General features: G+C 57.4%; 1 protein-coding gene across 5 annotated transcripts in view; it reads left to right on the top strand.

The window, feature by feature from the left end:
* The window catches only part of KDM4B (lysine demethylase 4B), a 182,186-nt gene that overhangs the window by 107,999 nt on the left and 46,883 nt on the right, over positions 1-27,304 (top strand). For 4 of the 5 annotated variants that reach the window (XM_033195839.1, XM_033195837.1, XM_033195836.1 and 1 more), the window contains exon 9: positions 2,689-2,826. In XM_033195839.1, coding sequence (XP_033051730.1) covers positions 2,689-2,826 — 138 coding nt within the window. Of the gene's footprint in view, positions 1-2,688; positions 2,827-25,079; positions 25,113-27,304 lie in introns of those variants that run through there. The other variant, XM_033195842.1, reaches the window with a different exon arrangement.

The raw sequence follows: 27,304 nt of genomic DNA, 5'->3' as shown, positions 1-27,304 counted from the left end.
TCAGTAATGACATTTACTTTAATTTTTAACTTTTTTTTTTTTTTTTTTTTTTTTTTTGCTAGAGATGGGGTCTCACTCTGCTGTCCAGGCTGGTCTCAAGCTCCTGGACTTAAGCATTTCTTTTGTCTTGGCCTTTTCCCAAAATGCTGGGATTACAGGTGTGAACCACCATGCCCGGCCCAGTAATTACATTTTTTTAAAAAAAACCCCAAACTCTAATTTTATTTGCCCCTCATTTCACGGAGCTCCAAGCTTAGTGGGGAGAAGCTGGCCCAGAGAACCCCACGTCCTGCACAGCAGGGGCCAGGCCCTGGGGACCCCACGTCCTGCACAGCGGGGGCCAGGCCCTGGGTCAACGTGTGCTCCCCCCACCCGCTGTTTTCTGTTGTGTGCTCATTCTGATGCACGTGGCTGTCACTTGGACGGGAATTTAAAAATATAACTTAATGCACACTGACTTTTCTTGATTGGTGCAATTAATTATTTGAAAAGAAAAACATCATAGTGTTCTTAAGGACTGGCGTTTTTCCAAGCTGTGTCGGTTTTGATTGATGTCTGATGCCGTGGCTGGCTTCCGAAAGCCTCTCCAGTTCTGACGGCTTGTTGCTGACTTCAGGGTATCCAGCGGTCTCTGCTCATCTTTCTGGAGGAGTAAGTAATGATCAGCAGGCCTGAGAACTCCTATGAATCAGAGATAAGAAAACAAACGGCCCGATGCATTGGGGGTGACGGGCTTGAGCAGACGTGTTACGAAGGAGCCGCAGGAACGAAAGCCATGGTTCGGTGCCCAGCGTTGGTAGAAGTTAGAGAGAGGCGGCCAGCCGGGAGATGCCGCCAGCCCCAGGACAGCCACGTCAGAACACCGCCGCCAGTTGCCAGTGAGGAGGGCGCAGCCGCACACTGCTCACGGCCGGGGTGGGTGCGGGGCGGTGCCACCGCCGTGGAAGACTGTTTGGCAGTTTCTTGGAAACGGAAGCATGTACCCTGTGCCCCAGCAATGCCGCGCTGTGCATATTTACCCAGGAGAAATGAAAACGTGTGTCTACAGAAAGATTGGTACATAAGTGTTTTTGCAGCTTTCTTCACAAGAGCCCCAAACTGGAAACAGCCCGCACGTCCGTCAACAGGAGGATAGATAATAACCACAGATCTACGCACAACCAAGTACTGTTTAGGATTGAAAAGGAGTGGTCGCCTGGTGCACATGACAGTGGGAACAAATTTCAGAAACGCGCGCCGGGCGGAAGACACCAGGCACATGTCCCTGCCGTACAATGCCGTTCATGTGAACCGCTAGGAGGAAACGAGGTCTGTGGTGACCAAGAGCGTGGCTGGGTGGGGATGACCTGGTAGAGGGCTGGTGGGAGGGGTGCCCGGGGGCCCGGCATGTTCTATTCCTGTCTGGAGCAGGGGTTACTCCCAGAACTCCGAGCAGCCTGTAATCCCTGTGTTTTACTGGATGTTAAATAAAGATGAGAAGCCCACTTGACTTCAAGGGGAGTCACTTCTAGTCCATGAGCCTCAGTTTCCGTATCTGTGGATTGGGCCCACAGCCCCACCTCCCAGAAGCCCTTGGCCTGAGCCCCGGGGTACAGCAGGTGGGAGCCATCACTCCAGATTTGTCATCGATCTTTCTGGGTGATCGTCTTTCAAAGCCTTTATCGACAGGCTTAGCAGTGAGCAGAGAGTGGGGGGACGGTGTGGCCATCTCGAGTGTCCCCGGAGTGGGGAGGGTTCCTAGGCGTGAGGCTGCAGCCTCCCCAGCACTGGCAGGCAGCCCTGCCTCTTCTTCCAGGCCTTGGGGTGGCTGTTGGGAAACCTTAGGTCTGGGGTCATTGTGGGCACCACCCCAGCCATGCACACCTCGGCCCCTCAGTTTAGGGGGTCCTGCTTCAGAGACCTGCGGAGTCGGATGGGCCAGCCGTCGGAATTGGACTTGGGTCTGGAAGCATAGGCCCACTCTCCAGGGTGCTGGTCTGTGGTGTCAGGTCCTGCTGTCAGTGTGCAGGTGTTTCTGGATCTCCATGACCTCGTGGAGACCCCCTCGCTGGGATATGATGGAAGGGTGGCTTGGGATGGCGGCGTGTCGCAGGCCCCTTCCTGGCATGTTTTGCACGTGCAGTGGTGGCTCCTTTCTCATGCGAGGGCAGAAGGTGTCCTGAGCAGTGTCTTGTCTTCGGAGCGCTCTAAAGCTGCTGCCAGCACCGCCCGCCCCAACACCAGCCCCAGCTGCTTCAGGACGTGTCACAGTGACTGTGAGTGTGACTCAGCCACCTCCAAAGCAGAAGGCCCCCATCGCTCCCGTGAAGGTCCGGCTGGAGACGCCCCACAGGCATCGTGTCCAGCCACGGCTCCATCCGCAGGTCCAGCCATGGCTCCATCCGTAGTTCTCCCACTGGAGTGGTGCTGGCGGCCGCCTTGGGGCAGGGCAGGGCCTGCTGGGGCTGGAGGGGTCCGGCTGAGCCGAGTGGAGGTTGCAGAGCTGTGGCCGCGCCTGCTCACCCTGTCCTTCGTGAGCCGTGTGGGAAATGGGCTGGAGCCCCGGAGCCCCTGGATCCACCTTTGACTTCATGAAACTCCCTTGGCTTGTGAGCCAGGCTCGCTGGCACCCGCTGGGAAGTCCCCGCGCCCCATCCCCTGGTGCACTTCCAGTGGCCCTGCCCTCATCCGTCCCCTTTCCCTCCTCAGATCACACAGGAGGCTGGGGAATTCATGATCACATTTCCATACGGCTACCACGCCGGCTTCAATCACGGGTTCAACTGTGCAGAATCTACCAACTTCGCCACCCTGCGGTGGATTGACTACGGCAAAGTGGCCACTCAGGTAAGAGCTTGCCGGCTGGGAACGGGACACAGCAGGGCGGAGGGAAGCTCTTTTTTGTCTCTGCTCTGCAGCCACCTGCCTATGGCTGGTCCAGCAGCCGTTTTGCTCAGCCTTAAGGCCCGGACTCTCCACCAGGGTCTGTTTCTGGGCTTCTCAGAGAACTTTTGGCCAGAACGCTCCTTACCTTGAAGACTAGAGAGGAGGTGGGCAGGCCGGGTGGACGGCGGTGGCCCAGGGCCCATCTCCAGTTAGTTCTATGTACCAGCTAGCCCGCCGCCCGCGTGGGCCTCTGGGGCATGGCCGACTGCTTGGGTCTGGGGTTTGAGGTGTCTCCTCCACCGGCACCATTACATATATTTATATAAATATATAAATAATTTATATGGATTGTATATAAATAGAAATTACATATAAATTACATAATTCATATATATGTTATATATGTTTATATAATTAAGATGGATTTTGGCCGGACATGGTGGCTTCACACCTGTAATCCCAGCACTTTGGGAGGCTGAGGCAGGAGGATCTCTTGAGCCCTGGAGGTCAAGGCATTGATGAGCTATGATTGCACCATTGCACTCCAGCCTGGGCAACAGAGTGAGGCCCTGTCTCAAAGGAAAAAAATGAATTTCACTTGTTTCTTTTTACTTTTCCCCCACCCCCCTTTTACAGAGACAGGGTCTTAATATGTTGGCCAGGCTGGTCTGCCACTCCTGGGCTCAAGTGATCCACCCCCCTCGGCCTCCCAGAGCGCTAGGATTACAGGTGTGAGCCACTGCGGCACGCCAGCTCTTTTTGCTTTTTTCGCCTGGCTGCTGGGAAAATGGAGACAGCATAGGTGGCCCGTGTGACGTCTCTCCTGGCTGCGCTGGTCTGGACGAACGAGCTAACCTCTATTTTTCTGGCTATTTCTCTGCTTTCGGTGCGGTTAAGAAAAAGAACAGGGGTCTACAGCAGGCAAGGCTTTGAGAGTTGCCCCCAGGACTCAGTTCAGAAAATCCCGAATGTCTCTAGTGAAGACTCTGGGCTTAGCTAAAGGAAGAGAGATCCGGGAGTTGGGATTTCGGCTTTTTGATCTAAGGGAGTAGTTAGGTATCTCAGGGCTGTCACTGTGTTGAAAGGGCGTGTGTCTGTGTGTTTGTGCCACTGTGCGGGCGCCGCGGGTGTTGTGACCAGGCCAGCAGCAGATAGAGCTGTAAGCCTCAGGCCTCGGGCTTTTCCTAGAGGTGCTGTCAGAACTGAAATTGCAGCGGGGCGGTAGGGACTGCCCAGATATTAAAAGCAATTTGGGGTTCAGCCATGTGTTCACAAACAAGTGACATTTGGGAAGTGCAGACTGAGATTGGGCTCCACACTTCCGTTGTCAGGCGGCGTAGCGTGAAATTGCTGAACAAGCAGCATGCAGCGTGTGAAACACACCAGGGCTCCAGGCAGGCTCCCTCCTGGAGCCCCCAGCCCCGCTGTCCCAGCCCCTGCTCAGGCACCCCCTGGTGTAGTCAGACCTGGCCTGGGCGGCGAGGGCCTTACGCAGGGAGTGTCATTAGCCACGAGGCCTCTGTGGCTGTCTGGGGGGTGTCGGTGGCTCTCGGGCTTCTTGGCGGGGCAGCCCGCCCCTGACTCTGGCAGCGTTTTCTGCTCCCATAAGCAGCCCAGGCTGGAGAGCCTATTAGAGCATCTCGCCGCACAGATGACAGAGGAGCATTAAAAGGCAGGGAAACGGTCTGGGTCAGGTGGGGCTCGGGCCTTGTCCAGATCTGTGTGCAGCCCAATTGGAGGGAAGGGGCAGCCCAGAATCCCCCTTTGCTGGTGTCTCTCTGGCCGGCCCAGCTGCCCCGTCCCATTTACATTTTGGGCCACTTTCTTTTGAGCACATTCTTCAGAGGAGAGCCGGGGAGGCGGCTTTCCACCCCTCGATTTGCTTAGAGACGTTTTTGCTTGTCAGCTTGTTCGCCTTCCTTGACCCCTAGGGACCCCTGCCCCCGACCCCGCTGTCCCCTTTCTGTCATTTTTGTGCTCAGGAGCTGACAGGTGGAAAGCTGCCCTCCCGCCCTGGCCGGGCCCTGTGAATTTTGGGTGTCTGTTCATGGGTTGGCAAGCTAGGGCTCCAATCGGGCAGGCCGACATCATGCCGTCTGCAAACTGAGCAGGAGGTTTACATCTTCAAAGGGTTGTGGTAGGAGGACAATTCAAAGGACGTGTGACCTGTGACAGCCAGATGAAACTGAAATCTCGCTTAACAAATGAGCATCCTGTGCAAAGCCACACCCTGGCATGGAGGTGGCGTCTGCGTCCGCTTCGCCCTGCCGAGTTGAGTAGTTCTGGAAGGCCAAGAGACATGTGCCGCCTGGCCTTTGCAGAGGAAGCTTGTCCCTGTCTCCCCCTCCCTGTCTGCAGAACCCAAGAGGGGCACATGGCTTGCAGGACAGCCACCTCCTCCCCCGCCCAGCCCCCAGAGCCTGCTGCGAAAGCAGGTTGGCCCCCACCCCTCACCACACCCTGAGCCAGTGCAGCTGCCTCTGGAGTTCCGGATGGGCCTGCCAGCAGCTGCAGCCCTGAGCAGGCCAGGTCAGTGCCGTGGACGTGCTGCCACCTGCCCGCGGAGCATCCCTGGCTGCCCCATGGCAGGCAGGAGGCCCAGCCCTTGGCCCAGGTCTGCCCCCACAGGCCAGAAGCTCTCCAGGGTTCCCCCGGCTGTAAAATCCCCAAGAAATACGATCTCCCTGCAGCAGGTGGCTTGTCTAGACACCCAGCCTTGTACCCGAGCCCCTGTGTAGAGCTCCCAGGGCCGTGTGCACACGCACAAGAGGCAGCGTGGGGTTCTCCCCTCCCAGCCTCTGCAGCAGGGCTGGCGCCTGCCTGAGCTCACAGGTGAGATGGAGCAGCCCAGGCCTGCGCTTGTGGCGGAAGTAAGGCCTTGTTCCCTCCCCATCAGCGGAACGCCGCGGGCGCATGGAGGCCGTGGTCAAGGAGGGGTGGGAGTTATTCCCGTGGGTGCTTTTCCTTTCTAGCCGGTCTGTGGGCATTCACCCTCGCCCCCTGTCTGTGCAGCAGGCGACAGAGTGCCTCTCGGGGCAGGAGGAGGCCTGGTGGCCCCGGCCCTATGTGTCTGTGTGGGGGAGGTACGGCTGTGTCCCCACCCCAGCTCTCCACTCCCACTCATCCCCTATGACACCGGGTGTCATGGACCTGCTCCCCTCAGGGCTGGTGACCTTTGGACCCCAGTGTTGACAACCGCAAAGGTCCCCAGACATCATGCAGCATCCCTTGAAGGCAGGATTGGCCCCAGTGAGACCAGGGCCACTTTCGAGGTCAGTCCTCTCGTTTTGGGGGGTGGAGTAGGTAGTGCCACTGTCATTTTTGACTGCCCTGCTGGTGTGGCCTCCTAGACCCAGGTTTCCCGGCGTCTCCCCTCCTGCCGAGCGCCTGTCTCTGAGTATCTGAGTGTTCTATTTGAGCTCCTCATCTCTGTGCCACTTTCCCAGACCTAAGGCGGCTGAGCTCTGCAGCGGTCCGCAGCCTCGGTGTGCCACCCTCTTTAAGCACACAGGTGTTACGTATCTCAGAGCCGCGAAGCCTTGACCAGCTGCCTTGCCTGACAGACTCCCACCTTGGGACAGACCCCGGCTTCAGGGCTGGGATTTCATTCACTTCACTTGAGTCTCTTCTCCGGAAGTGGGCCGGACTGATAGGAGGGTTTGGGGAATGAGGGTGCCGGGCAGCGCAGGTTTAAGTCTCCTCTGTAGGAATCTCGTGTCTTTCAGGAGCCCAATGCCAGGCAGGAGGTTGCTTTCCCCTCGGGAACTAGAAGTTCTTTATCACCTGCTCTTCATGCCCACCTGTGGGGGAGAACCCCATTCCTTGTATTCACTGCCTGCCGGAGAGCGGGAGGGAGCCTGTTTCCTCGTGGGTGGGATGTGCCCCCCAACTCGGGTAGGCCCCGGGCATCTGAGGGCCCCCAAGGGCCCATCGTTGTCAGGGTGACCGTCCCTCGCTGCGGGGGCAGGGAGCTGCAGCTTAGCTTCCTCTGGAGCACGGTTCCATCAGCCAGATGGGCTCACATCCAACTCTTAGCAGCCCCTGCAAAAACCCTTTCTGATCAAAGAGAGGTGGGTGTAAAAATGCGGCCCAGGCTTTGTCTCCAACTCCCTCCATGATTCCTGGACCGTGCAAGCCGCATCACTCGGACACCATGGATACAAACCCTCACTCCCCCGGCCCCTAGACCTGAGCAGAGCCCTGGGCTCAACTTCCAGCTAGAGCAGAGGTCGATGGGGGGAGGTGGCCCCTGCCCACAGCTCCACCCGTGATAAGTAGACAGGCTTTTCCATAATTAGTCAAAACCTAGGCTGTTCATCTGTGGGCCACGGCTGAGCAGAGACCACCGGAGTCCCTGAGGGGGCCCTGAGGCTGCAGGGAACGGGCCAGGACCCCAAAAGAGTGGGTTGTGGTTACAGGGGCAGGATGACAGTGGAAGATTTTGGCATCTTCAAGAGGCAGAGGAGCAGGGCGCCCCTGCCAGCTTCATCCACACATCCCTTGGGGCAGATACAGAAGGAAGAATGTGCATTGTTGGAAATTGGGGAATATGGTAAACAAAGAGAAGTGGGAGCTGACCTTACCATCCGCTCAGCCATGAGAAGGAGTGAGGCCCAGTGTGGGTGAACCCTGAGGACACCCCGCTCAGTGAGAGAAGCCAGACCCAGAGGCCACACCGTGCGAGACCCCATTTCCACGAAATGTCCAGGACAGGCCAGTGCTCAGAGGCAGGAAGGCGTGTGTGGGTGTGGGGGCTGGAGGGTGACAGCGGATGCGGATGGGTTTTCTTTGGAGGGTGAAAATGCTCTACATTTGAAAGCGAAGATGGTTGCCCCACTCTGTGGGTACACGAGCTCCTGCGTTGCACACCTGGTGAGTTGTAGGGCACGCGAATCTCACTGAAATCGTCCAGAAACATCTTTCCCCCAGATCAGTTCTTAGCAAATGAGGAACAGTAATCCAGAATCAGAAATGGGCGGCCTTTCTGGAAGGCCGTCTGCCGTGGGTTACACGTGTGTCTCCTGTGGCCTAGCGCTTCTGTCTCGGGAGCATGTGCATACTGGTTCCATGTCTAAGGATAGCTGTAGCCTCGTTTGCTGTCGTGGGAAGTTGTATGACCAGGGGTGGGTTGAGCCAGTGGAACGTTGTGCAGCCGGGAAAATGGGTTTGCTCCGTGGGGTGTGCTCTGTGTCTTTGGGCTTGGAGAGATGCACGCAGCACTTCAAGTGAAAAAATAGGCTCCGGACGGCGAGTGTGGTGATTCCCATTTGTCGTGGGGTTGTGGGGTGGTGGGGTTGTGATTCTCAAGCTGGGAAAGGGAGATTTGCCCAACTATTGGTTGATATTAGTTTGATGTCATGGAATTTGGGATACCTTAAAAATACGTGCTAATTTTTCAATATGGTTCTGTCTTTTTTTGTACTAAAAAAAAAAAACCAAAAAAAAAAACAACAAAAAAAAAGCACCACTTACTCCTCTCTTCATAGTCAGAGGCGCGTAGCTCTGGGGAGGGAAGGGGAGCCGGCCGTTCCTAGCTGCCTGTTGAGCGAGCACCCCACAGTTCCCAAGGGGGAGAAGTTTTTGTTGTTGTTGCTTCGTTGGTTTGTTTTCGGAATGGGAATTAAAAACCAAACAAAAGGCCAAACACAGTCACTCACGCCTGTAATCCCAGCATCTAGGGAGGCCGAGGTAGGAGGACTGCATGACTCCAGAGGTTCAGGGCCAGCCTGGGCAACATCGTGAGACCCCACTCTCCACAAAAAGGGAAAACAAGACCAAAAAACAAAAACGGTGAAGACGGCAAAGCCTGTTCCCCTTCATCCCTGCTGAGCAGGTGAGGCAGTGCCAGAGAGAGGGCAGAGTGGCAGGTCCTGGAAGCCCAGCCCAGCATTGCTGAGTGCCTGCTGTGTGCCGGGGAGGGATCTCAGCCCCCAGGTCTGCCAAGGAGAGTGAGAGTGCAGAGGGCAGCAGGCTTGCCTCCCTAGCCACACGCCTTGCTCCATGCCCTGACCTCGCCAGGCTGAGGCTTAGGGAGCAGTACTGGGTTTGTTTTGAGAGGTCTCTTCTCAACTACAGCCATCTCAGTGGTAACGTCTTCTCTCTCCCTCTCTCTCTCCCTCTTTCTCCCTCCTCCCCCCTCTCTCCCTCTCCCCCCCGCCGACAATATAACCCTCCATCTAGTGCCAACTCTGGGCCTTGTCACCTTGGGAGGACCAGGGTAGTGCAGTGACTTTTCCAAGGTCACATAGCAGGAGGCCGGGCCCAGCACACCCTTGACCTTCCTCTGCTTCCCTTGCCTCACTTGGAGGCACAAGCCGATGGGGCATCTGGGAGCCCACACCCTCCCTGCCCACCAGGTGTCCCCTGGGCCAGTGGCTTTGTGTCCTGGGCATGTGTCCTGTGCACAGCCCGGTGGGGGCAGGTGGAGGGGCCTCAAGAGGCAGTGGCTCAGTGTCTCAGAGCAGAATCCCCGGTATGTGCTCCAGCAGGCAGGCTTTGTAGTGGGATTACTAACGGGGCAGATCACAAGGATGTTCCCGTTTCACTGGAAGAAATAAAATGTGCACGCAGCAGCCTTTCTCACGCCGAACTCAAGTTAGTCCTACAAGCCTGCACGCCATGTTAGATTAGCTCAGCACGTGGCCGGGCTGACCCCACGGTGGGTGGCGCCTGGTGCTGGTAGACAAGGGTCTGTCCTCCAGAGCCTGGGATTCAGCGGCGTCCCGAAAATCCCCTGTCACGTGGAGAGTTGATTGAGGATTAAACAGAGCGCAAGAGATGGGAAGCCCGGCTCGAAGGCCGGGGAGCCACGTGCTCTTAACTGGTTCCATGCCAGCTGTCTGTGGGTGAGGCCTGCTGCGCACCAGCCTCCCCGGGACATCTCGGGCTCTAGGGAGGTGTCTGGCAGGGAGAACTTCTACTGAGCTTGGGAAGGGGACGACGACTTGGATTCCCCAGAAGCACCACCACCCATCTCCCCCCACCTCCCGCATCCGGCCGGGGTGGGGGCTTCGCAGGAACCAGGCCTCTCCTGAAACCCCAGCCCTGGGGTGTACTGAACTTAATTACTGTAAAATTCAAACCAAATTGTTTCTGCTGCCTGCGAGAACTGTGTGTTCCTTCTGTTTGGTAATGAGGCCGCCTGCTCCGGGTGATTAACCCGAGCCCAGGGGGAGGCAGCAGAAGGAAGGCGGGAGCTGGGGAAGGGTGGGAGGGAGGAGGGACCACAGAGGCCCGGGAAACTCCAGCCCCTCCTCTGACCCACTGGAGCCCACGCCAGCCTGTGCCCTGCCTTTGGCTTCCTGCCTCAGTGAGCCTCTGATTTATGGTGTTGCAGGGCTGGATATAAAATATGTCTCCCTTGCTCCTTCTCCCAGATCTTCCCTGTCTCTCTGACCCTGGTCAGGGCTTTTGGGGCCCCTTCCCATGTGTGGGCTTAGGGGGTGTCACAGTCATGCAGAAGCATGGGGAGAATCTACAGCTAAGACCATGCAGAGCAGGTCCCAGGCCGGGTCAGAGTGAGTGGGCCCTGTGCTGGCTCTTGGCCTAGCGTTTATGCTGCACGTCTAGAGGGTGAGCTAGGAGAGGAGTGGTCTGGAAAGAAGGCCTCGTTTAGTCTCTCCCCCGGCACTGCGGACATTGGGGCCAGATCCTTCTCTGGGCTGGGGCCATCCTGGGCACTGCAGGGTGCTGAGCAGCACCCCTGGCCTCCGCCCACCCCATGCCAGGCACACCCCAACCCAGCTGTTTCAACCACAATGTCTGCAGACACATCCACTCCCATGGGGGCAGAGCCACCCATCAGACACCTGGGTCTCTGGGCTCCCTGCTGGGCCCCTCCCTCCTTTCTCCTGCTGCTCTCAGCTTTCGGGATCACGCCCTCTAATGCTCCCGGAGCTGCGGTGGGGGGTGGGGGGCACATCTCCCCAGAGGAGGGTCAGGGGCTTTTCTAGTCTGAGGCTCGTGATGTGGCTCCAGGGCCTTTGCCGGCTCGGCAGCACCCAGTCTTCTCTACCATCCTTCGTGGACGGAGCTGGTTCGGCGGCTGCAGCTGGATGCTGCCTGGCATCTGAGGAGCGGGTCTGCTCACGGGGTCAGGCAGAGGCGGGACCCCCTCGAGGGGCACCGGCGAGGGATCCCAGGGGGTAGCCGTCGGAGAAGCAGGAGAGCCGGACGAGGGGGCTCGCAGGGCCTGGCCCTGAGTCAGAACTGGTGGAGCTCTCCCCTCTCCCATATCAGGGCCTCCCCGCTCATGGCCGATCTTCGGCCGTTGTGGATGAGTTGTAACCTGGAGAGTGAGAGAGGACCTCCAGGAGCAAGTGCTGGCAAGGGATTGCTGGGGGGGGGGGGCGGGCCCCTGCACCCCTGACTGCGTGTCCTCTCCCCACCCAAGGTGTGACCCTTCATGGGGCCCACGGTTCAGACCTGGAGCCGTCTGCCTGGGGACAGACCCTCCCCTCCTAGGGCCGTTCCTCTGTTTCCCTCCTCGGGCTGTTGGAAGTGACATGGAACAGCACTTGAGTGGCGCCTGGCACAGAAGCAGGACTGCCGTGGCCGTTGAGGCCCCTTCAGGGCAGCATGTGGAGGAGAAAGGCCGGTCCTGGTGGCCCGGAGTCAGGCGTGCAGCTGCCTGCTTGTCATGTCCCTGCAGGGGCTCACAACACTGATAGACACATGCGAGGCTACTTTCATTTAGGGAGGGCCAGAGGGGACGTCGGAGCCTCCCCTGGCACCTGGTGGATGTGCGGGCAGCATGGAAGGCTGTGGAAGGCCACGGAAGGCCCGTGACCTTGCCTGGCCTGGCTAGCCCGGAGGGGCAGGGAGCCGCTCGCTGTGCTGCCGGGAATGGCCCCGCGGCCGAGGCCCAGGGAGCCCTGGGAGTGGGCGCCTAATTGTTTTGTTGACGCGGCTGCCGAGTGCTTCCAGTGGGTTTCCTAATGAACTGGTTTGTTATCGGCCCCACTGCAGCACTGATAATTACATCAGAAACGGGGGGCCTGCTCATCCTTCCCACGCCTTCTGTGAGCCATCAGTGCGGGTGCGGGCGCCTCTGCCCTTCCTCAGTGTTTAACGCCTTGTGTGCCAAGGCACCTGCCGCCCATGCCCACCCCAGACAGATGGTCGAGATGGCTGTGAGAGGAGTGTGACCACCACTCGCCCCGGTCGGCATCCACTGGGCAGTGGTCACCACGCAGGTCACTGTTCAGCTGCTGGGGAGGCAGCGGGTGAGGTCATCAAGGTCCTGGGAGGAGACAGGACACAAATAAGGGTGGGAAGAGGAATTTCTGCTCCTAGAGAGGGCACGGGGATGTTGCAGCTGCGGCCTGGTGTGTCTGCCACCTGGGTAGCCCAGTCCACAGCCCAGGCAGCTGAAAGCACCAGACATGTATCCTCTCGCAGTTCTGGAGGCAGAGGCTGAGATGAGTGTGTGGCAGGTCGAGCCCCCTTAGGGTGCCAGAGAGACTCCCCCCTGCCTCTCCTGGCTTCGGGGCTGGCCGAGATCTCAGGGCTGCTTGGCTTGCAGGGGTGTCGCCCTCTCCTCTGCCTGGTGGCCACGTGGCCCCTCCTCCCTGCCTTTGTATCCTGTTGTCTGCTTCTAAAGACACCAGGCGCTGGCCCCGGGCAGGCCCCGATCCCACGTGTGAATCACGCACCGACGACAGCTGCTACCGCGCTGCTTCTGAACACTCCTCTGTGAGGCCCTGGGTGCAGGCTGCTGAGGAGCGCAGGGAACAGCACTGCGGGGGAGGAACGGAAATCGCGAGGTCCCTGAATGGGGGTCCTGGCAGAGGCCAGATGTCAGAGGTCGTGGGCTGCAACAGGGGCCCTCGAAGTTACGTTTCATCACCGTGTGCTGGCGGAGGCACTGGGCATTTCAGCAAGGGAGAGGGGCCACTGGCTGGAGAAGGGATTATAGGAGAGATGGGGCAGGGAGCCTGGCATAGATGGCTGCCGTCTAGGCGGGCATGGGGTCTGTGGGCCTGGGAAGAAGGGGACAGCGTGGTGGGAAGAAGGGAACAGCATGGGCCTGTGTTTTAGAGGTGGGCCTGCAGGACCTGGTGATAGGATGGAGGTGGGGGCGCAGGCGAGGGGTGAGGACTTGGGTGTGTGGGTGTATGCTGGTGCCGGGAGTGCACAGAGGGATGTGGAGGAGCCAGGACTGGCTGTGGTGTTCAGATGCGTCAGAGCCTGCCGTCCAGTGTAGGAGCCACGGCCCACACATGGCACCATATCCATTAACCAAAATGAAATAGGATGCACCCTCCACCTTCAGTCGGGCCAGCTGTGGGTCAAGCCCTTGCTAATAGCCAGGTGGGCTGGCGGCCGTGTCCTGGGCAGTGCAGGTGCATGTCATCGCCGTCCCCACAGGCAGTCCTGTCGCAGTGCTGCCGATGTGTCCCGTGGAGGGGTCTCCAGCTCGGGGTCGGCGCTGAGGCGTCCCGTGGAGGGGTCTCCAGCTCGGGGTCGGCGCTGAGGCGTCTGTGGAGGGATCTTCAGCTTGGGGTCGGCGCCGAGGGCAGGGCAGAGGCAGCGTGAGGGATGGGACATGGTAGCCATAGATGTCTCGTCGGCAGCCGTGAGATGCTGCACCCTCTCCACACCAGGCTGGCTGCTTCTAAGGCCCCCTCCCATCCCTGTCCCCGTCCACAGCAGGGCAAGCACCAGCCATGCAATGTCTGTTGCCGTCAGCTGTGGAACCACCCGCTGGCAGCTGGCATCGTCCTAAATGTTCCGCCCTGGTTCCTGGATCAGGGGGCTGGGAGTTGGCGCCACAGCTGACGAGAGCATTCATGAGCCCCGTGGTCAGATGCTATTTGGGTTGATGATTTTATTGGACCACATATAATCATTTTCTCTTTAGGCTGGTAGCTGCGTCTTCTGCCACTTTACTGTTTTACATGAGCAGACTCTAGTATCTGTTGAGGCTCTTAAAAAGAGATGACCTCTTGTGAAAGCTCAGTGCTGTTTAAATCAGGGGAAGGTGGCGGCTGAGCCCCCTGGGCTCCAGGGCAACAGTGGTAGCCCACTGCATCTACAGGTAGCCAGGGTCCTGCGATGGCGCTGCCAGCCAGGCTGCTGCACACTGAGAGCTGGGGGTCCGTGAGCCTGGTGCTGGACGCCCCCTTAGCGTGGGTCCAATCGCAAGGGGCTGGCCAGGGCAGGGCAGGGCCTGCTAGGAGGGAGGGGCCCAGGAGCAGCCAGGGTGGACCCCTCAACTTGGATCAGATTACAAGGGGCTGGCCAGGGCAGGGCAGAGCCTGCTAGGAGGAGGGAGGGGCCCGGAGCAGCCAGGTCAGACTCTTCAACCTGGGGACCCTCCCCCAGCAGCTGCAGACTTGAGTGTGTGTGGTGCTTGTGTGCGAGCATGTGGTTTGTGTGTGCATTTCCCTGGGAATCAGACCCCCTTCTATAGAGTGGGTGCTATAGACAGACCCCAGCTGCTGGCAGACAGAGTGTGTGCCCCACCAAGGGGCAGGCTGCTGAAAAGTCAGGTTCACAGGGAGCTTGTTTTAGGAGGAGGTCCTCATGTTATGGAAATGCAGGCCACAGACTGAGGTGGACATAGGGCCGGTGTACAGTGTGGGGAATCTTTTTTTTTTTTTTTTTTTGAGGTGGAATCTCACACTGTCACCCAGGCTGGAGTGCAGTGGTGTGATCTCGACTCACTGCACCCTCTGCCTCCCGGGCTCAAGTGAGTCTCCTGCCTCAGCCTCCTGACTAGCTGGGACTACAGGTGCGCCACCACACCCGGCTAATTTTTGTATTTTTAGTAGAGGTGGGGTTTCTCCCTGTTGGCCAGACTGGTCCTGAACTCCTGACCTCAAGTGATCCACCTGCCTTGGCCTCCAAAGTGTTGGGATTACAGGCATGAGCCATTGTGCCTGACCATGGCATGGGAAATCTTCACAGCCTTTCCCCATCCGGACTCCTTGCAGCATGGAGTGATCTCACCTTGGATGGGGAGCACAGTCCCAGGTCTCCACGGGTTTGGGGAACCCCCGGGGTTCCTGCTGACCTCAGTGCCCCTGCCCAGACCCCAGTTTCTCGCTTCCGTGCGATATGGCATTTCTGCACTTGAGTCGCTGGTGACTTTGGTGGCGCCTGTTGCCACGGTGCCTCCCTGTGGTGTTGGCGGTGTGGATTGCCGTGGTGCCTGCCTGGTGGGGGAAGTGTTCCTCTGTTTCTGGGCTTGCCTTAACAGCTCAGAGAAGGCTGAGGGGACCCTGTGAATCATTTTAAACATCCCATGCTAGGGAAGGGCTTGTAAGGCCACACAGGGTGGCTTCCATCAGAATCTATACTTTAAAGAGCATGGGCTGGCGGCATGTGTGGTGTGGAGTCAGCAGGGCGGGGAGAAAAGGACAAGGCACGTGCCCCATGGCCATCGGGTGATGGGGATGGCACCTGTTCACGAAGAAGAGTTGCCAAGGGAAGGAGGTGAGTGGTAACCAAAGCCACCAAGATGTCGATCTCACCGTACACAGGATTCCTAAATGTGTAGTAAAAGGCTGTCAAGCCCCAAATGGCGCATCAGCCGGCCATCCAGGCTTCGTGGTTTTGTTTTTTTTGTTTTGTTTTTTTGAGACAGAGTCTCTAAAAACTCCAGGTTGGAGTGCAGTGTTACAATCATAGTTCACTGCAGCCTTGACCTCCTGAGATCAAGCAATCCTCCTAACTCAGCCTCCCAGGTAGCTGAGACTACAGGCATTGCACCACCATGCCCAGCTAATTTTTTGTAGTTTTTGTAGAGATGGGATCTCACTATGTGGTCTAGGCTGGCCTTGAACTCCTGAGCTCAAGGGGTCCTCCTGCCTTGGCCTCCTAAAGCACTGGGATGACAGGCGTGAGCCGCTGCGCCTGGTCTGTGCAGGCCTTGGTGGAGCTGCCCCTTCGGTCCTGATGGGGAGCATTTCCCAGATGTGCCCCGTGGAAAAGGCAAGGCGCAGAGCAGGGACTGTAGGATGTCATTGACACGAAAAGCAGAGGACCGCGCCCTGTGTGTCAGGAGGGTGGGGCCCTGGGGCAGAGAGTGCCTTGGCCACCTTCCCTTTTGTTCTTCTGGAGCTGGGTATTGGGTGCAGCATTGCCTGTTCTAGAAAGTCTGTGAGTTCTGTCTCCGTTTTGGCTCAGACTTCTCCTGTGGGAGGTGCCCAGCGAGAGTGATTCCCCTCTGTCACCAATGAGATGTGAACCCTCCTCCTACTCTTAGCTCAGCAGAGCCTCGTGGATCTGGGGCCCCCAGCTTCTTTGGATCTCAGACATGGGGGGCTCAAATGTCAGTCAGGAGCTGCCAAGCTCTGTGGAAGGTTTCTGCATGTTTGCCCGAGCCCCGCCAGGAGGGGCTTCAGAAGCGCTTGTCTGATTGCAGCCCACGAGCCCTGCAGAGCAAGGCAGGATGCAGAGGCAGAGGCAGACACAGCCCCCAGCTGGGCCGGGGCTGGTGGCCAAGGAGCTTCCTGCATGAGCAGTGGCAGCCTCCGCATCAGTACATGGTCCGTGGAAGCCCCGTTAACAGCAGGGGGACTCGGCCTCTGGGGAGTGGATTTCTTTTGCAATATGATGTTAAAGGAAGGTCTGGCATTCCGTATGTTTTCTATTTTATTTTTTATTACAATTTGCAAAAGCACGCCAGTTTCATTGGATTTCAGGCATTTTTCATGGGATCCTTATGGCTCAGAAGGCATCATCTCAGGCATTAGATTAGAGTGACAGGCTTGGAAATTCAGACCCGAGAACAGCTGCCCTGCCTGTTCCCTTGTAGGTGACTGGCAGGTCTTGCTTTATAACAGGAAGTGCTCCCCTGGTGGCCCTGACTTGTCCAGCCTACGAGGTTCGCTTGTGTTATCTCATTTAAAATCCCTGGCGGCACGAGGTTGGTCCACCTAGTTCCCTAGAAAGGGACCATGAACTGAAAGTCTGTGTCCCCTCAGAGTCATCTGTCAAGTCCTCATACCCCTCCCTAGGGTGATGGTATTAAGAGATGGGGCCTCAGGCCGGGCGCGGTGGCTCAAGCCTGTAATCCCAGCACTTTGGGAGGCCAAGACGGGCGGATCACGAGGTCAGGAGATCGAGACCATCCTGGCTAATACGGTGAAACCCCATCTCTACTAAAAAATACAAAAAGCTAGCCAGGCGAGGTGGCGGGCACCTGTAGTCCCAGCTACTCCGGAGGCTGAGGCAGGAGAATGGCGTAAGCCCGGGAGGCGGAGCTTGCAGTGAGCTGAGATCCGGCCACTGCACTCCAGCCTGGGCGACAGAGCGAGACTCTGTCTCAAAAAAAAAAAAAGAGATGGGGCCTCTGGGAGGCGATGAGGGCATGAGGGCGATGCCCTCATTGATGGGATCAGTGGCCTTATGAAAGAGCTCCCAGAGAGCTCCCTCGCCCCCTCCACCATGAGAGGACTCAGTGAGAAGATGCCAAGAACCAGGAAGTGACCCTCACCAGACCCCAGACCTGCCGGTGTCCTGATCTTGGGCTTCCCAGCCTCCAGAACCATAAGAAATAAGCAATTTGCTTATAAGCCCCCAGCTTATGGTATTTTGTTCCAAGAATGGACTAAGACAAAAGGTTCATCACAGTCACTTCCTCACATGCCATTTCCCTCATCCCTGCCTCTGAGGAACGTGCGGGGTGGATTTCTGAGCCTTTAGTTGCTGCTTTCTTTCCATTTGGCAGGCATACTTTGAGGGGAACCTGGGTCACATAGAACAACCTCCAGTTCTGGTAGCACTGGGCACACAGTGGGTAGCAGTGGGCAGGGGAGAGGATTGTGGGGTGCCAGAAGGCCCATTTGTTTCCTTTCACTTTAAACATGATGAGCAGGTCTGTGCAAATCTACCCCAAGGTCCAAGGATGCTGAGAGGCTGAAGAAAGAGGCTGGCATTCAGTTTCTCAGAGAGAAACATTTAATAAGGATTTACAAAGAGAAGCCATGTCTGTGTCTTGGGTGGCAGCAGGGAGACAAGACGATGGATCCCTGCACCATCATCCCCAGACCCAGGGCTTATATACCGTAGGGAAGGGTGGTTCAGGGATGTGCAAGACAATTGAAATATGGAAACCTCAGGGCCATTTGACCAAAGGGCAAGATTTACAGTAAGTACCTTCTCTTATACAAGGAGTGGTAGATGAACTGGAAATCTCAGAGGCCTTCCCAGAATGGGGGTTAATCAGAAGCCAACATGGCAGGTTAGCATCCAAGATGGAGTTACTGTGGCCTCCACACCTGCTGTGACCTCATTTCTGAGGGACATACCTTCCAGGGGCTTCTTGAGAAAGGAACACAGGCAGTAAAGTTTTGAGAGTTTTCTCGTTTGAAAACACGGCCTGAGGGTGGCACGCTCGTGGAGGAGAGCAGAGCCCTTATAGAAGAGCCCCCAGAGAGCTCCCTCACCCTTTCCACCAGAGGAGGACACAGTGAGAAGGCACCGTCTAGGAACCAGGAAGTGACCCTCACCAGACTCCAAATCTGCCAGTGCTTTGATCTTGGACTTTCCAGCCTCCAGAACCATGAGAAATAAGGAAAGGGCAGAGATTGAAAATGAAACCAAAAATTCCACAGGATGGTTAGGCAACAAAGTAGAAGAACTTATGCAGGAAAAGCTGCTGTCTGTGTGGTGGATAGTTTGGCTGGGTATTGAAGTCCCTTCGAAGGCCACACCAATCCGTGGTTCTCATTCAGTGCTGCTGGCACAAAGATGCTCCTCTCATTCCTCATCCTTGATGTGGAACCTGTTTTTCTCCCTTCTGGAAGCTTATTGAACCCTCTTTGTGTCCCAAGTGTCCTGAAGTCCCCTCACTGGGTACCTGGTATGTGTCTGATTTTTGTCACTTCCCCCTCCCTGGGCCTTTCCATCCATCTTTTCCAACCTTTCCCATGATTCTGGTAAACTTTCTTGAATGGTTTCATTGATTATTGGCTCTCCTGTTTCTATTTTCTTGTTTCTATTTCAAACTCCTGTCACTCACTGTTGGGCTTTCAGAGCTAGCGTTCCACTTTCTTTATCTTCCCCACCTCCATTTTCTACTTTGTCTTGTTGTTGTTGTTGTTGTTGTTGTTGTTGTTTTCGAGACAGGATCTCACTCTGGAATGAGACAGGGTCTTAGGCTAGAGTGAAGCTCTCTTCTTCTTTCATGATGTAGTATCTTTTTTTCCTGAGGATATTGATTGATGATAGGTTTAAATTCCTTTTGAAAATGTCTTCTCTGACTGGACATGATGGCTCACACCTGTGATTCCAGCACTTTGGGAGGCCGAAGCAGGCAGATCACCTGAGGTCAGGAGTTCGAGACCAGCCTGGCCAATGTGGTGAAACCCCGTTGCTACTCAAAATACAAAAAATTAGCCGGGCGTGGCAGTGGGTACCTGTAATCCCAGCTACTCGGGAGGCTGAAGTAGGAGAATCACTTGAACCCAGGAGGCGGAGGTTGCAGTGAACCGAGGTTGTGCCATTGCACTCCAACCTGGGTGACAAGAGCAAGACTCCATCTCAAAAAAGAAGAAAGAAAAAAGAAAATGTCTTCTCTGTCCTCTGTTTCTTACCAGTTTTTTGTTTTTTGGTTTTTTTTTTTGATTGTTTATTTTAATCTCTGGGCATCATAGTGCAGGCCCATCTCTCTGATGCTTGGGGGTAATGATCGAGTGTAATGATTACAAGTGAGGGGCTGGGTGCAGTGGCTCACGCCTGTAATGCAGCACTTTGGGAGGCTGAGGCAGGAGAATTGCTCGAACCCAGGGCTTGGAGTCTACAGTGCGCCTCTGTGATCACGCCACCGCACTCCAGCTCCAGCCTGGGTAATAGAGTGAGATTCTGTCTCAAAAAAAAAAAAAAACCCAAAAACCCAAGCAGGCAACGGAGGCTGATGATGGCTCGCGATGCAAGGAGATAGCGGGCAGGGCCTCATTCAGTGCTTTACCCCGGGAAATCCGGGTGGGCTCTGGCTGCAGGGGAAGGGCGGGGAGGGGCTCACTCAGTGCTTTACCCCGGGAGATCCGGGTGGGCTCTGGATGCAGGGGAAGGGCGGGGAGGGGCTCACTCAGTGCTTTACCCCGGGGAGATCCGGGTGGGCTGTAAATGCAGGGGAAGGGCGGGGAGGGGCTCACTCAGTGCTTTACCCCGGGAGATCCGGGTGGGGTGTGGATGCAGGGGAAGGGAGGGGAGGGCCTCACTCGGTGCCTTACCCAGGGAGATCCAGGTGGGCTGTGGATGCAGGGGAAGGGAGGGGAGGGCCTCACTTGGTGCTTTACCCGGGGAGATCCGGGTCAGCTGTGGAAGCAGGGGAAGGGCGGGGGGGGGGGGGGCTCACTCAGTGCTTTACCCTGGGATACCTGGGTGCACTGTTATGGGGGGGCCCACATCAGGCCCTTTGGGTCTCTCCCCTTGGGCCAGCCAGATTGCGCAGGGAGTAGCCCTCCAGCCTCCTGCCTGGGCTCCTAAGGGTGGCACCCACATCCTCCACTGTGCCCAGTGTCCCCAGCCCAGACACCCACCTTCTCTGGCCTCTCCAGTAAATGAGCCTATGGAGTCCAGCAAGGAGGGACAGGTGGCCACCAGGGCGCCAGGAGGGGTTGGGTGCTCCAGCATTCCTCACCCAGACCTCCATGGTGAGCGATCCCACCCTCGTTTCCAGGGAACCCTGGGCTGTGAGGCGTGAGGTATGCTCCCGCCACCACCGTCCATGTCTCTGCTGGGATTGGCCCCTGGTGGCTGTCAGCCTGCTCACCACGTCCCACCACCAGCCCACTGTCGTCTCCTTTTCTGTCTTCCCTGTCCTGGCAGGTGTGTCCTCCCTAAAGCCACTTTCCCATAGCTTTAGGAGAGAGATGGGTGGCGTGGGCTTGGCAACCAACCAGGGCGTCACTTACAGCCAGGCGCCGTGAGCGTGGCCTCCTTCCTGCAGTTGCCTCTGGCTGCCCAGGAGGGGCATGGTATTGCCTGGCAGGGAGTGGAGGGAGTGGAGGCAGTGGGGCCTTCTCAGTGTCCCTTGAAGGATCAGCAGGTCAGTGTGGAAGTCGCCAACGATGAAGGCCGGAGCCTGGGGGAGGGTGGAGCTGGGCACCCCTGGGAAGTCTGGGAGAGGGGCTGAGCCTCCACAGGCCAGGGGAGCAGGAGAGGAATGGGGCCAGGGCCAGGGTGGCCTCTGGGGCTCCTCCCAGTCTCTTGCTGGTCTGAGGGATCTTGTACTGCAGCAGGGAATCGAGGCCCCGGCTCCCCTCAGGCTCTCCTTTCACCAGCAACGGGCAGGGGGCGATGGGTGACGGGTGACAGGTGGTGGGTGCGGCACCTGCCCCGCCCACAGGAGAGCCCTGGTCCACTGTGGCCTGTGGATGTGGCCCCTGACATCAGCGTCTCTCTCCCCACTCCCTTCCCCCGGCCTGCCTGGGAGCAATCTGAGCAGTGAAGAGCTCTGCACGTCTGCTGCTATGGCGGTGCTAAGTAATAAGATCTCCAGGTTTTATTGGGCATTAATATTTATTCCCATGAAAAGGTTAAATTTATTTCACTTTAAAGCCCTGGGGAGTGCAAGATAGAGCCAAAGCCGCCTCTCCTGGCAACGGCCCTGACCACCACGCACCCACCCCTTCCACCTTCCGCACAGTCCTGTGACAGCCTGCAGGACAGGGTAGGGTGTGTGGGGCAGTTGGTGGCACCCCCTTTTGGAAGGCACTGCTGCCAGTGAGGCCGGTGAGTATGCAGAGCCCAGGGCCAGTGTTCGCTTCCTGCAGGCACCGGGCAGGCCTGGCCACTCCTGGACTCTCTGACCCCTTCCCCCGCTCTCTGCAGCAGGCACCACACGAGCCAATTTCGGTTGGCACAACGTCCTAAAGCAGGCCCTGGGCTCTGCGACTGCCAGCTCCGAGCCCATCGACATTCTGATTTCTATTTTTTTCATGCTTTGGAAAAAAGAAATCTATCTATCTCTACATCGGGCTCTGCTCTGCATAACCAGAGGTAAACCAGCAGCCCTGCCTGCTTTTGGATTTTCCTGGGAATGTAGCAGCGGATCCTCTGAGGCCTGCGTCGGGAATATCGGGCTGTCGGATGCGTCAGCCTTCCGGGGCAGATGACGGCCACACTGCTTCTAGCTCGTTGGCTTGGTGTTTGGGCACCAGGTGACAGGGGCCAGCCAGCCAGCAGCTGTGCTGAGATTAGTCCAGGTCCCCTGAACTCGACGGCCATCAATCCCGGGCCTGTCATTTGCGAGCAGCAGCTGCGGCTTGTCGAGCCTCCTGCTAGACCCTCTCTCCACCCCAGGTTTTTCTTAAGGGTCTGTGACAGCATCTGTCAGTGGAGACTCATGTTAGCCATGTCAGGAGGGTCCGTGTTGGAGAAGGATGGAGGGAACAGCCCCGAGCCCAGGGAGCCTGGCTTCTGCTCTGTGAGGCTCGCTCCACACCCTCTTCCCTTCCCGATTCCCTTCCCCATCCTGCCCTGGTCCTAAAGGAGGTGACATGGGGCACGGGGGTGCATGGCCACCTTCTGTAGAGCCAGGGCAGGCCAGCCACCTTCTGAGTGGCTTCCAAGCTCCTGAGGCTTGGCCACCCGCATATCATGGGGTGAGTGAGGGGCAGGAGGAGGGCCCCTCCCCACAGCTGCCTGCAGCCTGGCCCTCCCCTTTTTATCTGGAGAAAAGTGTCCTGTGGCTGCTGGGTGGGTGGCAGGGAGGCTGGCCGAATCCCTGGCCAATGAGTCCCACTGGCAGGACCCCGAAAAGCAGAGGAGCTCACTCCGGCTGGTGCACTCCCACCCTGGCAACAACAGGACAAGCAGGCATGCCGGTACAGCTCCTGGGCACATGGCCCCATTCTGCTCCCGGGTCCCCCGGCTTCTCGTATGTGTTTGTTTTGTCTCCTAGTTACACTATGAGCTGCTTCAGGGCAGGGCCCGGCGTTGCATGGTAAAACTACATTAATTCAGACTTATTAATTCAGAGCCTATTATAGATCGGACATGGGAGACGTGACTCTTTTTGAACTAAAAGTTAGAAACCGTTTTGCTCTGGGTTTTTATGGCCACAATTGCAGAACCTAATCTAAGAGCAGTACCTTTTTTTTTTTCCCCCAGCAACTAAAATCTTGTGAAATTAAAGGTCCTTAAAATGTGCTTTCAATTCTGAGCCAGACAGTTCTGAACCCAGCAAGAAGCAGGCACAGGGATGCTCTGGCTTGGAAGGGGGTTTTTCTGGGAATGCCACTTCCAGGATTTGGACCTCATGTGTGTCCCTTGGGAGCTTCCAAACTAGGACTGCTTTTAGGTGGAGCGTATTGGAACTGATGTCACGGAGATAATGGACACCCTCATACCCCCCAAAAATTAGAAACAGAAGACGTCACTCCTCAGGCCGTGCCTCTTCTCTTCCCCAGACCCTGGGCAGGTCTCAGCGAACCTAGGAGAACCAGAGCCTGACTCTGGGTCCCGAAGTTGTCATTTCAGGGACCTGAATTGCTGTTTTCTCCCGTGTATGAGTGTCTGGGCTCATTAAGACAACTGGGGCCGTCCCCGCTGGAATGTGCGAAGTCCGTGGGCTCTGGGAGTTTGGAGCTGGGTCAGGTGGTGAGGCCGGGAGAGTCGCACCCCCTGGGCCCCGTCCGGGCAGCAGGATCCAGGCCCCCATGAGGCTGAGGTGTGGTGGGCCCAGCTCCCTGAGCTGCACCTGAGTTCCTGGGGCAGCACGCCCACAGTGCATGGCCAACTTGGGCTGATGATGCAGAGGGCACAGGACGCAGAGCGGGGCCGAGCAGGAGGCCAGGGCTGTCCATGCCTGGAGCGGGGCTGCTTTCCGGCAGGGGCAGTCAGAGGCCCAGAAGCCAGTGGTGGGGCGTGCCTGGCCGCCATGCTCAGTACAAACTGGGACTGCCACCCATGTCTACACAGACACACCTGTGATTGCTCCCAGAGTGTGCTGAAGCTGGTCTGTGGAACGCGATGTTCACCCCGAGGCTGTTACACTGCGAGTTACACTAGAAAAGTAACTTCATGACTTAAGTCAGCCTTCAGCAAGCTTTTTCTTTTGAGACAGGGTCTCAGTCTGTTGCCTAGGCTGGAGAGCTGTGGCATGATCACAGGTCACTGCAGCCTCAACCCCCTGGGCTCAGATGATCCTCCCACCTCGGTCTCCCAAGTAGCTAGGACAGTAGGCGTGCACCACCACACTCACCTAATTTTATTTTATTTTATTTTTTTTTTTTTTTTTTTTTTTTTTTTTTTTTTTTTTTTTTGAGACGGAGTCTCGCTCTGTCGCCCAGGCTGGAGTGCAGTGGCCGGATCTCAGCTCACTGCAAGCTCCGCCTCCCGGGTTTACGCCATTCTCCCGCCTCAGCCTCCCGAGTAGCTGGGACTACAGGCGCCCACCACCTCGCCCGGCTAGTTTTTTGTAATTTTTAGTAGAGACGGGGTTTCACCGTGTTAGCCAGGATGGTCTCGATCTCCTGACCTCGTGATCCGCCCGTCTCGGCCTCCCAAAGTGCTGGGATTACAGGCTTGAGCCACCGCGCCCGGCCTCACCTAATTTTAAAAATAAATTTTTGTAGAGACAGTGTCTCGCTATGTTGCCCAGGCTGGTTTTGAACTCCTGGCCTCAAGCGATCCGCCTGCCTCAGCCTCCCAAAGTGCTGGGATGACAGGTGTGAGCCACCATTTGAGCCAGCCCACTTACTGTGAAGGACCTGATAGTAACTGTTTGCAGCTTCGCAGGCCATGCTGTTCCCCATTGTGAGCGTTCTGCCCTTTCCTTGTAGCATGAACACAGCTGTGGATGATACGAACGGGCGTGGCTGTGTGAATAAAACTTCACAAATAACAAGTGGTAAGCCAGATGTGGCCCATGGGCCCACCTTAGGTGATATGCCTTCTCAATAAAGAGATTTAGAGAAATAAGTAGGACAGAAGTGTTTGCTCCCACAGTTGAAAGAACCACAGTGAGTGTTTTAATGCAGGTGTGTCTGTGTAGACATGGGCGGCAGTCCCAGTTTGTACTGAGCATGGCGGCCGCGCACGCCCCACCACCGGCTTCTGGGCCTCTGCCCCTGCCGGGAAGCAGCCCCGCTCCCCGCATGGAGAGCCCTGGCCTCCTGCTCGGCCCCACTCTGGGTCCTGTGCCCTCTGCATCATCAGCCCAAGTTGGCCATGCACTGTGGGTATTCTCTTTAGAGACCTCTGCTCATAATTGGGCTCTTGCTGTATTCATGACTGTGCACTTTGTGTTTCTTCAGATAACAGACACATCCTGAGGACGTTTCTGTCATTGAAAGGGTCCTGTAGACCACATCTTCCCAGCGCACGCCTCCCTGTCGTGTGTCGTTTATTTATTCTGTCCACGACGGTTGAACGGTTTGGTTAGAGTCATTGCGATGTGTGTGTGTGCACAAGCATACTTGTCTTTCAATATAAAAGCAAAGGACATCTTTGAATTCCTTCCTTCCTCAGGCAAGATCACGGGCAGGGGGAGGTTAGGGACGAGCTTGCCCGGAGTGTGCAAAGATCCACGTTCCGCCCATCGTCTTCAGCTTGGCAGAGCTGCTCGTCTCCTCCCTGCATCCTCCCAAGGCTGCCGGGGTCTGCTCCGTGCTTCCTGGGGGCCAAGTAGGGGCCGTGATGCTGACCCACCCTCCTCCTCTGGGCGATTCCGCAGGACCCAGCAGCCACCTCTCCCTCTGCTGATTCGCTGGGAAGCGGTGCTGTCCAGGTCCCCAGAGGTGCACTTGGCAGGGTGGTCAGGCCGCCCCCTGACATGAGCGCTGTCCAAGAACCCGGTTCTGCTTGGCATCTGGGGCACCAAGAGGGGTGGTCTTGCTTTGAGACTCTGCTCTGCTAGCTTCACCTGGGAATGAGAAGAAACTTATAGGTTCGAGCCCAACCCAGAGCAGTGAGACCAGGACCTTAGCATTGGGGAGAGCGGTGGGGGCAGAGAACTTGCAGTTGGGCCCAACCTGTCAACGAGAGGCTGATCCCAAGGCCGGGCAACCTGAGGCCGTGACCTGCAGAGAATGCAGCGTATTTGGGAACAAAGACCCTCCGTGGAGACTGGCGGTGGGACCCTGGCTTCATGCTCCACGTTCCTCACCTGAGTCCCCGCCTCCTGGTCTTGGACCGCCACCCTGCCTTGGCCAGACTTGCCCAGCTTCCCCCGCAGCTCTCAGGGCGGCCTCACCCATACACACGGCTCTGGTGGCTGTGTGTATCACGCCACACGATGGAACACAGGGCCCTGGGGCGTGCTCAGGCCTTCGGGGGCCGCGCAGACCTTCTATTGCCGTTTGTGCCTGATTTCTCCGTCAGAAACTAATGACACGGCCAGATTCCCGCAGACGGCACCTTCCTTCTCTGTCGCGAGTGCTGACAGACGACCACCAAGTCGGGGAGCAGGAAATTGTAGCGGGCAGGGCCCATCCCCTCCAGTCACTCCTGCACAGCCTCGCAGACACACGTGTCCCACAGAGTGGGGAGCTAGACAGGGCTGTGGTGAGGACAGTCAGGGGCCTCGCTAATGAATGAAAATAGACAGCGAGGTCCGCCCTGCCCGAGGACTCTGTGGTGGAGCTCCCTTCAGCCTGCTCTGAACCCTTCCCAGCCACAGTAGAACAGCCCACAGAAGTCCTCACGTGCCTGGCTCACCCTTTTCTTGGGCACGTGGCTCCCACAGGCACGCAGCCGATCCGAAGAGGCCGGAGTTGGTGGCTTGCAGTGGGGGCTGGGCATGTTCAGCAGGAGGCTGCTGCTGAGGGGAGCTGGGTCTCCTCACCAGCCCCAGCCGTTTCTCTCCCACACTGTGGCCCTGCGGAGCTGCCCAGCACTCGGAAGTGACTGCCCTGTGTCCTCGATCCACGAGGCCTTGCTTCCCTCCCCACGACCCACCGGCCTTGCCTCCTTCCTACTGTTTGCTTCTTGGGTGTCCCAGCTCCCCAGCTCCCTGCAGGGCCACATGGAGACTCGCAGGAATGCTCCCAGCCGCCACCTCCTTCCAGTCCAGCCGTGGGTGGGCTGGCACCAGCAGCTTTGTCCTGACAGTGGCGCCAGCCCCCGGGGCAGGGACACATCTCTGGAGCCTGGCCAGCCCCGGCCGGGCGAGAGGGCTCAGGCCAGGCTCCAGGCCACGGCAGTGTGCTCCATGGAGCGTGTCTGCCTGTCCCCTCCACGGGTGCACACAGGTGCTTTTTTTAATTACTTAAGGAAAAGCAATTGCAAAGCCGCTCAATACAAATCCCCTAAGCTGCTGTGGATGGGGATGCCGGAGCGGCCGGCCCAGCCAGGAGTCTGAAACGCAGGCACCATCTGTGCTCCTGCCACTCCACGGCCAAATGACACCACCAGCCTTCCTCTCCCGCGCCATCTTTCATTGAATGAATTGAGTTTGCTGGGAATTGCTTGGCCATAAATATTCCCTCCTGCTCAGCATGGTCGGGCTCTAACTGTTCCCAAGCCCCTGCTCCTGGATCCA

This window comes from Trachypithecus francoisi, unplaced genomic scaffold (assembly GCF_009764315.1).
Source record: "Trachypithecus francoisi isolate TF-2019V2 unplaced genomic scaffold, Tfra_2.0 Lachesis_group5, whole genome shotgun sequence".
Taxonomy (NCBI): Eukaryota; Metazoa; Chordata; class Mammalia; order Primates; family Cercopithecidae; genus Trachypithecus; species Trachypithecus francoisi.
The sequence above is the reverse complement of the archived record's forward strand: the minus strand, read 5'-3'. Positions and strand labels throughout refer to the sequence as shown.